Genomic DNA, 15,542 nt, shown 5'->3' on the forward strand with positions numbered 1-15,542 from the left:
TGCAGTCAGCACTGTGTACCGAGGATCGAAGCGTGACGCGTGGGCTTACTTGATAATTGCGATGTCATATCGTCACCGACCAAAGGAGAAGGGTATGTGGCTGCTTTGTATACCTTCGTCCGCCGTCTCTTTCTTAGGTATAGGAGTATAGAGGCGATCAATGCGCCCAAAATGACTGTGCCTAGCACTGCGCCGACCACGGGCGCTATGATCGACGACTGAGCGTGGCCAGCTGATGCTGGTGCGTTGATAGACGGTGTCGCTGTGGCTGATGAGTTCGGTGTAACAGTCTCCAACGAGGGCTCTTCTAAGCTGAATGTAGACCCAGTGTCAAGGGATGACCCGGAGGCCGTTGAAGAAGTTATTGAAGAAGTCGTCGCGGTGATCGTTACCATCAAGACCGATGTAATTGGGGTAGGCGATAATGTATGTGAGGCTACTCACGGTCAGCTCTTACAAACGCCCAACATACTGGGTGTACTTACATCGCCCTGGGGTCCGGTCCTTGTCGGCAGGACAGGTACTACCTGGCATGCATGGGTCTATCGTGCAGCAGCCACGGAAGTCGTTGCACTTGTAGAATACGCCTCCCTCCGGGCATGAGCTATCGTTTCTTCCTCGAAGTGCGGGTATCATTGTGTTAGGCTAGATTTCTTGATCGATGAACGATGACGATAGGACGAGAGCGACCAGATATGAAGGTGCGACCACGACCATGATCAAGCCCCATTAGCATGTTTGCATCAAACCGTCATCAGACGCAAAGGTAGTGCTGTCGTAGGCCGCCGAGGCGACGCAAACAAAGCGGTGCATCGCAAGGGTGCTCCTTACTGCGCTTCCACGTGAAACGCTCTGCCCGATGCAGCCATGAGGTCAAAGAATTGTTGGCGCTGCTCTTTGTGTGTCTATAAACGTCGTACGGAAGCTCAACTCATCCTCAGGGGTCGCGTGTGTCAATGTGTCGATGGAATCGTGGGTCGACCTCGGATGCAGAAGTAGCTAGCCCCACCGTCGGCCCCGACTTCCCCTTCTCGCGTAAGAACTAATTACACCATCACCAACAACGCCACAAATATTGCGAACGTCGCCCAGCCATCGCATTCCACCCGGTTTATTGACAGTTCTCACATGATGCATCCGGGGAGATTCGTGCACGCGTAATCGCACACATCTCGATGGTCTGGCCAGGTCATGTCACGCGATTACGCGTACCGATTTGCAACAGCACCACGCGACGCCATCTCGGCCTGGCTGTGTCGACTACACGATGGCTGCATCATAAGGAATGCGAATGTCGAGAGAACATTTATTATGGGGCAAGATGCAACACTTTGATAAATACTGACAGACCTTTAGATACCATTGACAAGCTTCTCAGCGCTGACAGGTCGCATCCACGGTTCAGTGCGGATGACACGTCTTTCCTCCATACCACCCGCATCAAGTAGCTGGAAGCCATCCTGAACCACGCTTTCTAGACCACCTGGCATCAATCTAATCGGAGCTGGTCTGAACGCGAAACCCATACAACCGTGGAGCCATGCGTAAAACGCCACCGTGAACCCACGAGCAGCTGGCGATCGTCGCACAGTAAAGCATTGGTATTGGACCTCCTCGCCCAAACCCTCCCACACTGCGCCGTAACTTGGCTCAACCGAGATGTTGGGCGCCTTCCAAGCTCCGCCTTCGCGAGATCGGACAATGGCTACTTTTCCGTTGCGTGCGAGGGTTGAACAGGTGCGCTCGACGGTGCTACCCTCAGAGATGAAATCAAACGCATAATGAATGCCAACACCTCTCGTGGGGTCTCTGATCCGCTCTGGCCAATGGAGGTCTCGATAGTCCACGAGAGCGTCATACCCGTAGGGCTCCGTTCTGAGAAACTCCCATCGAGCTTCGCTAGCGACGCCGTACAATCTGATAGCTTTGCCGCTGGATCTAGCGCTGAGTCGTACCATCTGCGCGGCATATAGTGCCACTGATGTCGATGCGCCGTAGATGAGAACGTTGATCGTACCAGGTCCATCTGCTTCGCTGTGTGTGGCTCTCCAGTCTGGGTGCTCGTGGAAGACTTGGTCGCGATCGTAAACGAACGGAGCTTGCAGGCCCAGCCGGTACCATATCCATTGACGTTTTCCAGTCGGCTACCCGTACGGTACTGTAGACAGCCGGCGCCTACACTGTGCAACATCTAGGACTACATCTTGGTCCGTCTCCATCCCTTCTTAATCTCTTCAACCATCCACCTGATCACTCATCACATCATACCTTCGTCGGACTGTAACGCCGAGTTCCCGGCTATATCGACGCACCACGACTACGACTCCGGGTTTGAAGACGACCCTGACGCCGCGAGTTTGACGTACGAGGCCTATGGGCACGTGGATACCTCTACGCTGCGGTATGTCGCAGCACTGGGACCAGTATATAGGAATTGAAGATTACGAGGCTCGGCCCGTTGGCGGCACGAAACATCCGATGCACCTCCACTCTATGTGAAGATGTGATGTGGCTTTGCGCACCCACAACCCCTGTCTAGTCCGTTTCAAGACCATCCAGACCGCAAATCCCCTGAGACTGCGTAATTGGTGGTACGTGTTTGTGGATCGCCTAATCCTTCTCATGTAAATGGAAAAACACATTACCGTGATAGACGTGGCAGGGGATGAGAATGGGGTTGGTGTTGTATAAGATACTCGATCGCTGTGGCTAAGCAAACTCGCTTCACCCCATACTCACAACACCACACGCTCGTTATCCACCATATAGATCAAAATGATGTTCACCAATTACTCCATCGCAGCAGCCTTTATGCTAGCCACAGCCGTCACCGCAACCCTCGACCCCGCAACCTCCAACACAAACGGCAGCTACCCATCAGCCCCATCCTGCTCCCGTAAGCTCTCACGCCTCCCCACCCTTACATTCCAAGAAACTGACCCCCTGATAGCCATCAAAACAAGCAAAGCCATCCAAGCCGCAGAATGCAGCCACAATACCCGCACGTCCGGCCAGACCTTTGCCGTCTTCACCCAAGACCACCAGTACGATGGTAACTACGGGTGGCCGTATGGGACATGTGAAGCGTATAACTGCGCGCCAGGAAGTGCGATGAAGAAGAAAGCGGGGACTTGGACGTTCTTTTGGGCGAAGGCGGGCGTGGAGGGTGAGGAAGAGGGCGACGGGGCTGGGTGCATCAAGAGTCCGAAGGATGGGAGTTGTGGGTGTGAGAACTCGGATGGTACGTTCATCTACAAAGGAACGAACTGCAAATAGCCCCATCGATGATTCTTGAGGGTCGAGCTGGTGAATGCGTTCTTTATTTTCGTTCGTGTGTACATATTTGCGACGAGCCTCATCAACTTGGATTTCTTGAACTTCGGTAAGAATTGCGAGCTTGGAAATAGTGTGTGATGACTTTACTGCACTTGTGTTATGATCTAAGTAGGTGATTCTCCTCAGGAGCAAGCGCATGCTCTTTTTCTGATGTACTTTTGGTATTCTCGTCCGCAATATGCAGCTGCCTCAACTTTTTCACAAACCCAGACTGTGATAGAACTAGCCCAGGAAGACTTTCGAAGGCACATGAAGTAGTTGTGTCGTGCTTTTGAGTCTCTTCGCTCCCATGACGTTCTCCACAGTGTGCTTTTGGGCATCTCAAGTTTTGCAACTCAACGAGACGACGCCATGACGCTGGAGAGGCCGAAATTTAGAAGTGCAGAAAAACAGAAGGACATGAACTGCCACATCACAGCTTTTGTTTGAAAAGCGGAAGCTGTGATGAAGGATGAAGGTAGACGGTGATGATCGCACGACTTATATACGTGCGTATGAGCGCTTTAAAGGTCCAAGCATCACATATAATGGCACAGCCAGTTTCGAGCGCGGACAACTGAGTATGGAGAACCAGCACACTTCGAGCTCATGCAAAGTCTCTATTGAAGTTTTGGACACTGGGCTCTCGGGGTATGTGAGCGTGATAAAAAGTAAACATCGACGTTCTGTAACATGTCCCGGTGTGTCAAGGCTTCTGACAGCAAAGCCGAGCCATGACTAAAGGATCTCATGGTTTTTTAGTGGTGTTTTGAAGCGCCACCACTCGAGGCTTACGGCTGAGTTACCGGGAGGACATGCTGTGTCAAGGTCAAACTTTGGACGAAGCAAGAAGCCATACAGCTCTTGCATTTTTGTCTTTTGGTGGAATCCGAGCGGGCAACATGATAACTCCCTTCATAAATTGTGACATCGCAGAATGGGAAAAAGAATGAACAGCGTAAGCCTGGGAGCTTAGAGAAAAAATTCATATAGTGACCTCTCAGCGCAGGTATCCACCATCCCGCTCTTGTCCGAGTCCCAGTACCCAAACATACCGAACTCAGGGTTGATTTTGTGACGCTTTTTCTCTCAGCATCAGAACAGACTATGCGCAGAGTGACATCAACTTTGAAGTGAATGCTCTCAGAGCCGGGAAGATTCCACATGACGGGTGCAAAGACCATATTTTGGTAAAATCCGGCGGTCTTCTTCCCAACGTTGCGAGTTCCGTAGACGTTTTGTACTGGACGTGGCAAAGCCATCGGGTGGTAATTTTCATATTTTTGTGCCGTTCACAAAGACATAGCAGCGTAGCCAAAACATCGGAGGGCTTCCTCGTCTTTTTTGGTGCCAGAGGGGACAGCAGACATGTTGTGGTCTTGAATGCTTTTGACTAAACGAGAGTAGTTTTGTAGAATAGTAATGCACAAAGATCCTGCTATGAAGGACGTGGCTTTTATAGGCGGAAGCATCAGTGATCGGGGGTGCTTCAGCGCCGGCCAAACAACATATGCCAGTGGTCGGGAAATTTTGGAAGCAGCACATGCGGTATAGAGTGTCCGCGTTTTGTAATTTCGTTCAGAACAGCCGCAGTCGCATGTTACGATCAAGTGCATCTTTCGATAGGCCGTCCGCCGGCGAAGTCATCACAGCTTTCGCATTTTTTTTGGAAGTTTGTAGAAAAGATGGAGAGGAAGGCGGGACATGGCAACCAGCGAGGGTTGTTTTGAGAAGGGCAGACCGAGCGGCGGACATGGAGAAGGTGAGAGTGAATTTTGGTAATGGGAATTTAGGAATTGTTTTGTAGAAAGGAAGGAGAGAGTGAGAACGTAGGAGGTCTTATATAGACACTTCCGGGAGGTGTGCACGTGCAAAAGTGCACTAGACAAAATGTCCAAAAAGGTATGGATGTGGAGACATGGTACGCATTGCTATCTCGAGAATTCTCAGCAGCAAGCAGTCATGTAAGGATTGTAAGTGATCAAACCCAAGTGCTATCCCGCTCATGTAAGTTTCGGTCCGTCATCACTCGTTTATACAGCCCGTCGCTATATCGTCCGCTCGAATCGTTCGCTGACATTCATCATCACGATGCATCTGGTATCTTCCCCCTCATCCCCGGCGGCAACAGCGCATCCGCCTTCCTCGCGGCATCCACCTCTTCAGCCGTCGGCTCTTGCGGTACATCGACGATAACGCTTGGGTCTTTCGAGCGGGAGGCCAGCATCGCGGCGCGTTTCTAGTCATGCTCAGTCAGCCAATATTCTAACCTCAGGTTTCTGCCATCCACCCAACTCTGATGCGTATCTACGCTCCATGCTGAGTTGTTCAGGGAAGGAGATCAACGTACCTCCCTAACCCCCCTCCCCGCATCCACTCCCTCACCCAGAAACTCTGCATCAATCCCCTCCGTATCATCCGGCGACCGCATCGAACCCCTTACGCCTCCCAATCCATCTCCCATACCACCCACTTCACCCGCTGTACTCATGCGCCTCCTCAGCTCCTCAGGCGTTATCGCGCCGCCGTCGAGTTCAACCGGCGCATCGTTTATCGCGGGTGTGTTCGTGTCGATCAACGGAGTTTGGCTAGAGACTGCTGGGCTGGTTTTATGGGGGAAAGTGGAGGTGCGGGAGACGGGGGAGATGGGGTCGCTTGGTGGTGGTGGGGAGATGGTCGAAGTTGAGGTGAGAGGGGGTGGGGAGATGGTGGGTGGTGGGTTTGTCATTGTGAGGACGGTGGAGGGGGTCGCGATGTTGGTATGTGAGGTACAAAGAGTTCTCTGTAGAGATATTGTAGTAGCGGTGGTATGCGCACTTCTCAGCCTCGTCGCGTCGCTCTCACGGCTGTATGTCGAAAGGCAAGGTGCGTGACGAGCAGATGTCGCAGACGTACGTAGGCGGCACAGCTGCCTCTTGTGCAACCCAAGCCTCAGGCAGCCCGCCTTTCGCAGCCTCACGGCCAAACAAAAGCCCGCGAGCGCGTAAGCAAGTCGTGACCGCGATGACGTTTGACGCCCACGCGCTGGCAATTCAGGGTCCATCGGTTGAAGTGGGGCAGCGACGCGGCAGCTGGCCGGGGTCGATGTCTTGGTATGGACCTTGATCGTCGCGTGCTATATCGGGATACGAGTTGGATGAAAAACGACGCAACAATACTAAGGGTTAAGCTGGCGAAGAAGCCATGAGAAAACTGGGTATGTGTGGGTTTGAAACAAGCGCAAAGGCTGAGCTGAGTTCATTCATGTTTCCATCGCAGCGCGGGGCACATGGCTTGCTGCGCCTCCTTCCACCCGCCCTTTTGTACATCTAATAGCTGACGGGTATCTAGTAACACCACCAAGCTTCGGCCCCCGAAAGTACAGACCATGCAAATACATACGGCGCTCAAGTTACATAATCATAGGCTCATTACCCGCTCGCAAAAAACGTAAGGACGCGAAGTACTAGTTAGACTGCTTCGGCATCAAGAATCCCATGGTGTACGCTTCACCAGAGTTCGTCTTCGTGGAATCAGCCTTGCTGCTGTCAGCTATCAATAACATGCAATGAATCATGATCGTCAGTACTTACGCCCATGTAGACATCCTGCCCGAACATGTTTGCTCGGTTGCCTTGGATGGGTTGCTGGTTCGGTGTCTGTCCTGTGGCTGGCATCCCGTTTTGCTCGGTTTGCATAGGCATGTTACCAAGATCCATGGGGAAGAAGTTGTTGGTCGCTTCCATGCCAGGGTTGGGGCCTTGGATGTACGAGTCCCATGCGTCCTAGTCATGTTAGCAGAGTAATACTGGCGGAATCGTGAGGATGACGCACCCAGTTGATGTTGTCTGTGGGCGGGAGATCTAGATTCTGGAATAGATTCGCTCCGAACAGGTTTGAGAACGGACTTGGTGCATTCTCTGGCCCTGATGGTCCGCTTGTCGGCTGGTTGTATTGTGGTGTCAAGCCCGTCGACGGCTGAGGCATAGGGTCGTTTAGTAGATTGGCCATACCGGCAGGGTATCGCTGATCGAACATGTTGGCATTGGGCGTCATGCCGCCTGTGCTGAGTAGGCCTAGTGTCATCGCTGCCGAATGTTCAGGTGCGACATTGGCGTCTTCCATTGGTGCCATTGTCGGGTATGCGGAGGTAGCTGCTTGGAAACCATTGGGCGTCTGTTTGGCTACCCGGTTCTTCTTCAGTTGATCCAGCATGACACTGAGCGTTGTGTGCGCTTTGTATGCTTCCATGGAGTGATCTTTCAGACCATCCCAGATGCCCACCGCTATCTCTATAGCTTCGAGCATCTCCTCGCAACGATCTGAACTCCACACGAGCGTGTCTCCTGACGGTGGAGATCGAGATGGCGCTTCTCTAGAAGTGTGGTAGAGATTAGAAGAGATGATCATCGCTGCAAGAAGGAAGTCGACAGTTGTCAGCGATGAGATGAACCATTTGACGTTGCGCAAACGACCGCCGGCCTGGCATTCCCGGTGCAAGGTCGCTTGGTGCTTGAGAAGCATCATCGAGGCTTCAATAACGGCTTTCCTGGAATAGGCAAAACGTGATTGCACTCTCGCATAAGACAGGTACTTTCGATGTAGTACGCATATTATCTTGAGGAAGAGGAGATCTAATGTGAAGCGTTGCATGATCAAGGTAGAAGGATCGCGCGCCGCTTCATCCATCCCTCGCATCTTGAGATGCGGCGAGATGTTGTCGTGTAGCTCTCGAGCTTCCGCGTCTAGCTTCATGACCTCTTCGTACGAAGAGCATGTCAGAGTATCTGTGCACTCGACCGCTTCTCCGAGCTTGTAGATCAATCTTGTCCGATTGATGAGGAAGAGTGTAGGTGTAGCTTCGGTTTCCGGTCTCGAAGGAGGCAGTATCTTCATGTCTTTGTGGAGTTCATCGTCGTATATGTTCCGCGGTATCTCAGTGTTGGTATCCCGCGGTCGGACGATGGGTGGCAACCCAGCCTGTGCGGAGAACAGCAGATCAAATGAGCGGACCGCAGCCCAGACACGTCTTCGCATCTCCGCTTGGAAAACGGGTATGCCGGCATATGGCGCCGCATCCCGATGCAAACCCATGCGCATCGCTAGCCGCACAATGATACCTGTGCTTATCAGGATGCCAACTTCTGCATCTCTACTACGAGCATACTCTGCATGAACATGCAAGATCAAAGTCTCCATCATTCCTGTGATGGGTTGCGTAATATCTGACATGATCAAACATTGCGCCGTCAAGTCTCCATATTCTCTTGACATCTCCCAAGACTTGTTGTGGTATTCCGGAGGCTCATCACCAGCTCGTGTGTACGACTGTAACGCGATACACATCATCGCAAACACTGTACCGAGCCAGATAACAGGCGTCTCTTCTGGTTGTGCCCAGTGCCTGTCGTATTCCTCCTGAAACGAAGGACCGTGTATGATGTGAATGCCGGGATCGTATGTGTTGAAGAAGCGCGAGACGAGGAGATCGGCTGTGGGCTTTGGCGGAAAGCGCGATAAGATTTCGGCTTTGGAGGTCGGTTTCGCTCCGCCCATCAGGAAAGATGTACCCGGCGGTCGGTCTTCGACGTGAGTTGCCTTAAATCGCTTGAGCTGATCCTCGTACTGTTTCTTGTGCTCGGCGAAGTAGTTCTTGACTTCCGACAATTCGCCCAAGATTGCGTACCAGTGTGCTTCTGATGCGAATATGGTGTGGTTGTTGTGCACCTTCATTACTCCAATTGACTTTGTGACGGTCTCCATCTCGCTCTCATCGTTCACGTCCTCCTCGGGTATCGACTCGGGAGCGCCGGTGCTCATGCTCGTGATCATTTGGCTTGGATCAAATTGCTGGTCCGGGCCAGCATTGGCCATGCTGTTCGCGATAGCTGCTTGGGCGGCGGCAGGCCCTGCACTCTGCGCACCATTGGTCATCAGCGAGAGAACCAGCCCCTCGAGACGGTCAATGCGATTTTGCATATCATCGGGCGTCGTGGCGGAGCCGGTGCTGGCTGAGCTCTTCTTGCGGTTGCCTGGAGCCGCGTACGTACATGATGCCGTATCTCCGCGCTTAGTACAGTTGTCGCAGGGATGGCCTCTATTGCATTTCAGCCTACAATTGTCAGCTTGTGGCGATCCTGTCTTTGTTGTCGAGCTGTGCCTACTTTCGATGCCTGCATGCTCCACATGATAAGGGAACACGATTCCTTTTACGTACAACTCTGAACTGCGGATCTGGCGGCGACTGTCCTGCGCTCGACGAAGTCGTTGAAGGCGGAGTGGGCGGCATGGTCGCGATCGCGTCGTCCTCAGGTGTGATATGGGACGACGGAGAATGCGGACTTAAGCGCTAAAATCCGTTCAAGATATATGATGGAGTCTCACGCCTTGGTGGTCGCCTAAGCTGCAGGACTAGGGTGTTGACTGGTCCAGACTCGTGTCGTGCAGACGTTGGACGTCGCTAGTATGCGCTTTGCAGAGGAGAGTGTAGCGAAAGGTCGTAAGGTGTGCGATTCTGCGATTGCGGCCCGGTGCGGTCTTAAATCTTCCGGAACTGAGCTATCTCCATGCGCCAAGTGCTATGACTCTGAGGCGTGGACTTGAAATGGCGATACTGCCCTGGTGTTGACTTGTATGCGACTTGCTTCCGCCCTTCCCACCAGTGAATGTCGTCCAATACGGCACACTTTCCGCTCTTCTTTTCACGATACTGCCTCTTGTATTGCGCAGACGTACGCTTCAATCGATGCGAAGGGAATTTGTCGTTGGGTGGTTCGTCTAGATTCGGCTTACGCAGCGCTTCTTATGAGGGGAAGGTGCAGCTCATGCAATGGGCAGTCGACCTCGCGGTGAGAGGAATGTGGTCTAGCGGTGTATCGAAGGCTCGTTGACACCTGCTAGCATCTGTCAGCAGCTGCACATTCACAGAACTATGCGCCGATTCGTACTTACTCTCAAATAGGCTTGCACGCACCGCCAGCTTTCCGTCTAACGCGCCCGACTCACGATAGCGACCTCTGATCGCGGAGGCTCCTCAATTAGGCCTTTGGTGATATGCGCTAGCTTCGGCGACTCGGATAACCCAAGATAAGGAGATCGGAAGAGGCTGTTGTGGTGTCGTAGTCAAAGGCTGGTACGGCCATGGGCAGAATTAGGCGGCCTTTAACTCCGACCACCCTCATCCGTCGCCGCCAAGATGTCCTGCGACATGCGACTCTTCATCATGTCGCCATCACGCATATTCATGTGACTGACTGTACAGTTTCGGTCAGCTCCTTCGGTGGCGAGCTCTTATCCAGCACTACCACTATCCAGCCTCCGTGTGGCCCTTCATCGCACACTGCTCTTTCCACATGTCAAGATTGCTCGTGGTCGCGCTTGCCCCAGGCGGGGTCGAACTAGCCCACGCTCAAGCCACCTGCTCGCTGGCGGCAACTCAGGCCCGCTACTTCGCACAGCGACAAGCTTTTGACAAGTCTGGGGCCTGTTCGCAGTTCTCTGTATCACACATCACTGTGCATATGGTGATTTTATGCGAAAAACTTTCCGAACGAAATTTTGTTCGAAGAGAAACAGAACTATCTAACGAGACACACAATCTAGGTCCGAACGCTTACGTCAATTTCTTCGCAATCATCATCATCCAACCCGCTATATCGTCTGATTCATCAGGCTCCGTTACTTGGCCCTGCGCTATTGCCATCGCCGTTCGCAGACGCTTGAGGCTCTGCAGCCGCCGTCCAAGGCACCATCTTCTCGGCCTTCGCATCCCACTTGTGCACTCCACCCGTGCCAACATTATACTGGTAGTAATTCTCCGTACCGCCCTTGATCATCGCCTTCCTGAAGGTAATGTTGATCCTCCCTTTGCCTGCCTCGGGACCGGCGCGCTTTGGTATACTATGTAACCAATTCGCCTGCGTCTTGCCACGCATCAAGACCATATCTCCCGAGCCGAGAGGCAGCTTGATGCCCTTTGGCTCCGCCACCACAACGCCTGCCTTGGGTGGGATAGGCTTGTGCTTCATCAAGAAGTCGCGCTTTGCACCGAGACTGAACGATGCGATTGCCGGATTAGGACCGAGGAATCTCTCATCGTCCGAGTGGTACGATATGCTGTCCTTGCCATCGGCGTAGTAATTGACGAGGCAAAAGTTGAAGGTCTCGCCAGTGGTGCCCTCTGTCACTTTCTTCAGTTCCTCCAGACACTGTGGGATAGGACGAGGTGCGCACTTGTAGCGGCTCTTCTCAACCGGCTTTTCAGTTTTTGCATCTACGATGCTGCCATCAGCTGCAAAGCGCGATGTGTCGTCAACACCAAAGACGGTTGTGAACCGCGGCGTGTTAATCTGAGTTTGTGCTCCTCCGCGGGTGATGTTGTACTGCACGCGGTAGAAGGGAAGTTCCTGTCGAAGGAACTCGAAAAGCCCTGGCGCAATACTGGAAGGTACGTATGGCTGATAATATACAAGATCCAGGTCCAGCTGGTCGTTCATGACCTTGCCCTCCTCAGCAGGTGCGAATCCCAACTGCTCCGTGAACGGGGCAGGCAGATGTGGGATGGCGAAGGGGTAAGACGCATGGCTTGACTTATGAAGACTTGCTTCATATCTGGGTTTCTTGGGCTCAGGGCGCTTGAAGAACGAGTCAATGGCACCTCGCTTCAGCGACATGGTCCTTGAAGCTGTGTTGGCCCACACCTGTCCAAGCCTTCCACCAACTATCAAGGGCTGGAGGACCTTCACTGTCACTGTCTGGAAGCAGTACAGCTCGGTCTGCCGACCACTAACGCCTTCTGATGGGGAAGGAAGAAGTATTAGGCTCGAAACAAAGTAGCCTACAATGGTATTGCTAACAGGTTGTTGTTCCACCTTTCTGGGCCTGGTCTCAATCAAAGTCTTGCAGAGGCGACGAAAGATGGGATCCTCGATAGCTATATTGTAGATTCTCCCACAGATGCAATCCAACTGCGTTACGTAGGCGACAAAGGCGTTCCAAAGACCTTTTGCACCGTCCGAGGCTGGCACGCCTTGTCTTGGAGAATAAACTGGTGGCGGGTTTGCGTCACCAGCTCCAGGACCCGATTCAAGTCCAACTGAAACCAAGCGTTGGGTCAATCCGGCAAAGCCGAGGTGCTCTGCGTGAAGTGCGTGATGCGCGCGGAGCCTGTGAATATGTTGGGCTCTCTCCGAAACTTGAGAGTGAGGAATGGAGCGACGCGACTGTTGTACGCGACGATTGTGAACTTCTTGGGCTCTTGCCGAAACTTGAGAGCGAGGTACAGAGCGAGAGGGTCTGCCTGCAGGAGAATTGAAGGATGCAGAACGTGTAGTGACCATTGTCGCGACGCGTCTCTGCGCTGATACTATTCTAAACGTCGATGACGTATGTGATTGGTCTGCACAGACGTCGATGTGATTGGCTGACGGCTGGTAGCGTGGCTAACGCGTGGTTGGGAGGAACGAAGCTCGCAGGTTGTACCTTCTCACTTAACGTAGCAACATCAGGAGAAAAACCTTACCTGAAGGTGCAATATCATTTCTTGTATCTTCCCAACGTATTGTCATTCATCTACGAGCGCTGTGTCGCGAGGTAACTAGGTTCATGTTCGTGAGATCAGACTGCGCGGCCACCAACAAAGGTCCACCACAGTCGTGCACGCATTATACGCAGATCGCAGCATCTAACCTGGTTACGGTCTTGTGCAAAGTCTCGCAATACTCAAAAAGAGACAAAATCTCACGCCAAATACAACCTCACGAGTATGTGTCGTTGTTCAATCGATCCATGGATCGGGGTGACAGCCACGCGATGACACGCTCAAGCGGCCCGCCTTGACAGGTGCGCGATTCTGTCAACCTCGGAAAGACCCCACCACATCATCCCTTCTCATCCAATCTTTCCATTCCCAGCCCTGTCTCAATCTTGCGCATCAGCGCGCAGACATCGGTCGCGTCTCGCAATTTATATGCGATGTTTTCCCATGCACGTTCCCGAGAGCGCGCGCGCGATGCGACACGAGACGAAGCCCATACGCGTTCGCGCTCAGGCGTAGCGAACATCATGACGACGCGACCCGCCAGCAGATCTCGCGACTTTCAGCCAGAGTGAAACAGCCGCGCAATCGTATCCGCAGAATGGAATAATCATTAGCTTATCACAAGAGCTATGTTTACGTTCTCAGAATTCCCGGGCGATGCGAGGACGACTCTACGGGCCACCAACGCATTCCAAGGAGCCGGTGAACGCGACTCTCAGTCATCACAACAACAATTCAGTCAATTTCAACCCTGTCATTTGATCACCGAACAGCACCTTCGACGCCGTACCACAAAGCTGAAGTCGATGCCTTGAAATCTGAGGAACAGTGCCCCACCGGGATTAGCGTATTATACCTGAGTGGTATCGCGGGGTAGTAATCATCTCAACAACGCTTCCTACGAGTACCTCTTCTGCCTAATACACAACAGCCTTTACTAGCCAAAGCTTCGAAGACAATAGCAATGGCCTCGAAGGATGCCAGTCTAGCGGTGTTGATAGACGGTGACAATGTCTCACCCAGGGTCATTGTCGGCTTGATGGCAGAGATAGCCAACTACGGCACAGCCAGCGTAAAGCGAATCTATGGCGACTGGACTTCTCCGTCGCTCAAAGGATGGAAAGAGTGCTTACTCAATCATTCAATAACACCCATCCAGCAATTCGCGTACACCACCGGCAAGAATGCAACTGATGGCGCTATGATCATCGACGCAATGGATCTGCTATACACTGGCCGCTTCTCCAGCTTCTGTATCGTCTCGAGCGATTGCGACTTCACCCGGCTCGCATCCCGCATCCGGGAGCAGGGCGTCACCGTTTTCGGGTTTGGCGAACGCAAGACAAACAACGCGTTCATTGCCGCTTGCGATAAGTTTACCTACTTCGATGTACTTAACCTGCCGCCCGAGGAAACTACCCTCACAGACCGCCCATTCGGCTTCGTCGATTCCCATCCTGTCGTCAACACAACTTCCAAGCTGGGTAAAAGGCCTCTTGATCAGTCAGCAGTCGAGGGCTTGTCCAGGGCCGTGAATAGTTGCAGGAGCGATATCGACAATTGGGTTCACCTAGCTGACGTCGGCGTTTACCTCAGCAAGATCTCGCCCGACCTCAACGCACGCAACTACGGTTACGAACGTTTGCGTGATTTCGTGGAGGCATCGGGAATTGTGGACGTCAAGAAGCGAGATATGGGTGATCACCCTCCCGTTGTTCTGGTCCGTCTCAGAGAGCATCGGGACCGAGTTTAGTCAGTGGGCGAAGTGCCTCTATGGGGCCACAAGCAGATTGTCTCATTTGTACCGGTGTCAGTGAAATGCTCAGCCAGCGGAGAGATTTCTTAATTTCGCTATCATTCCATAATTTACAGGGCACATCATATCGGAAGTCGTACAGAGGAGAATGCGAACTGTAAGGTATATTGGTCTGCCCTCAACGTACTCGACACATCATCGTTACCTCCGCGAAAGTGAGTTAGTCCAAGACCTTCAAAACCGCGAACTATTCATCCATCCATCTACCGTATCCCAATGGTACATAGCTATTGCTATCGATCTACTTCTTTTCCTTCTTCCTGTCTTTAGGTGGATTCCAAAAACTGTCCTCCGCTTCCTTCTTTAGCATCGCTTTTTGATTTTCCTTGGCTTCCCTTTCCTCTTTATCTTCGCGCCCCCATCTTCGCAAACATGATGTACAGCCAGTCTGGTTCTTTAAGTGAGTCCCGGTTCTGCAACCCTGAAGACACAGCAGTTGGTGCTTCTTGCAGTATCGCACCCCAGTTGTATCCCAGTCGCAATTGCCAGGACTCTCTTCGCCCACCCGGCCATTCGCACCAGGACAGTGATGGGTCTTCTTAGTCCCCTTAGTATAGTATTGATTACCTTCGCCGCCTTTACCCATTCTGATAGTGTTGTAAAGATAGTGTTGAGGAGCTGTTTGAGTAAGTTCTGTGGTTGTTTGGGGATTGTATTACGGTTGGGTTGCTGATCAGGATTGCAGATGTCGTACTGCACATGCAGAACATTATATACACAGGCTTCACGAAACGCGTTGCGACAATATGGGACTTGACTTTGAGACAGTGAACCACATTGAGCATTCACACCGCCACTGCAGTGACTGTTCCGAAGGAAACGACCCTGTGCACCGACAAGACTTGGCGTTTGGCAAACAAAGAGACCCACCACAACAATGCGCCCCGACACCTT

General features: G+C 52.5%; 3 protein-coding genes across 3 annotated transcripts; 1 reads left to right on the forward strand and 2 right to left on the reverse strand.

Moving 5' to 3' along the window:
• Window positions 1-6,760: 6,760 nt before the first annotated feature.
• J4E93_004720 (uncharacterized protein) lies at window positions 6,761-9,583 on the reverse strand (the record flags this gene model as incomplete). Its single annotated transcript, XM_049342647.1, has 4 exons — window positions 6,761-6,832; window positions 6,888-7,079; window positions 7,129-9,406; window positions 9,459-9,583. 4 exons carry the CDS (start codon window positions 9,581-9,583, stop codon window positions 6,761-6,763), a joined length of 2,667 nt encoding a protein of 888 aa, XP_049200799.1.
• A 1,378-nt stretch (window positions 9,584-10,961) lies between these two features.
• Window positions 10,962-11,966, reverse strand: J4E93_004721 (uncharacterized protein; the record flags this gene model as incomplete). The annotated part of the gene is made up of 1 exon (XM_049342648.1): window positions 10,962-11,966. One exon carries the CDS (start codon window positions 11,964-11,966, stop codon window positions 10,962-10,964), a length of 1,005 nt encoding a protein of 334 aa, XP_049200800.1.
• Window positions 11,967-13,796: 1,830 nt separating this feature from the next.
• J4E93_004722 (uncharacterized protein) lies at window positions 13,797-14,585 on the forward strand (the record flags this gene model as incomplete). The annotated part of the gene is made up of 1 exon (XM_049342649.1): window positions 13,797-14,585. One exon carries the CDS (start codon window positions 13,797-13,799, stop codon window positions 14,583-14,585), a length of 789 nt encoding a protein of 262 aa, XP_049200801.1.
• Window positions 14,586-15,542: the final 957 nt, after the last annotated feature.

Source organism: Alternaria ventricosa (genome assembly GCF_023758065.1).
Source record: "Alternaria ventricosa strain BMP 2768 chromosome Unknown scaffold_6, whole genome shotgun sequence".
NCBI lineage: Eukaryota > Fungi > Ascomycota > Dothideomycetes > Pleosporales > Pleosporaceae > Alternaria > Alternaria ventricosa.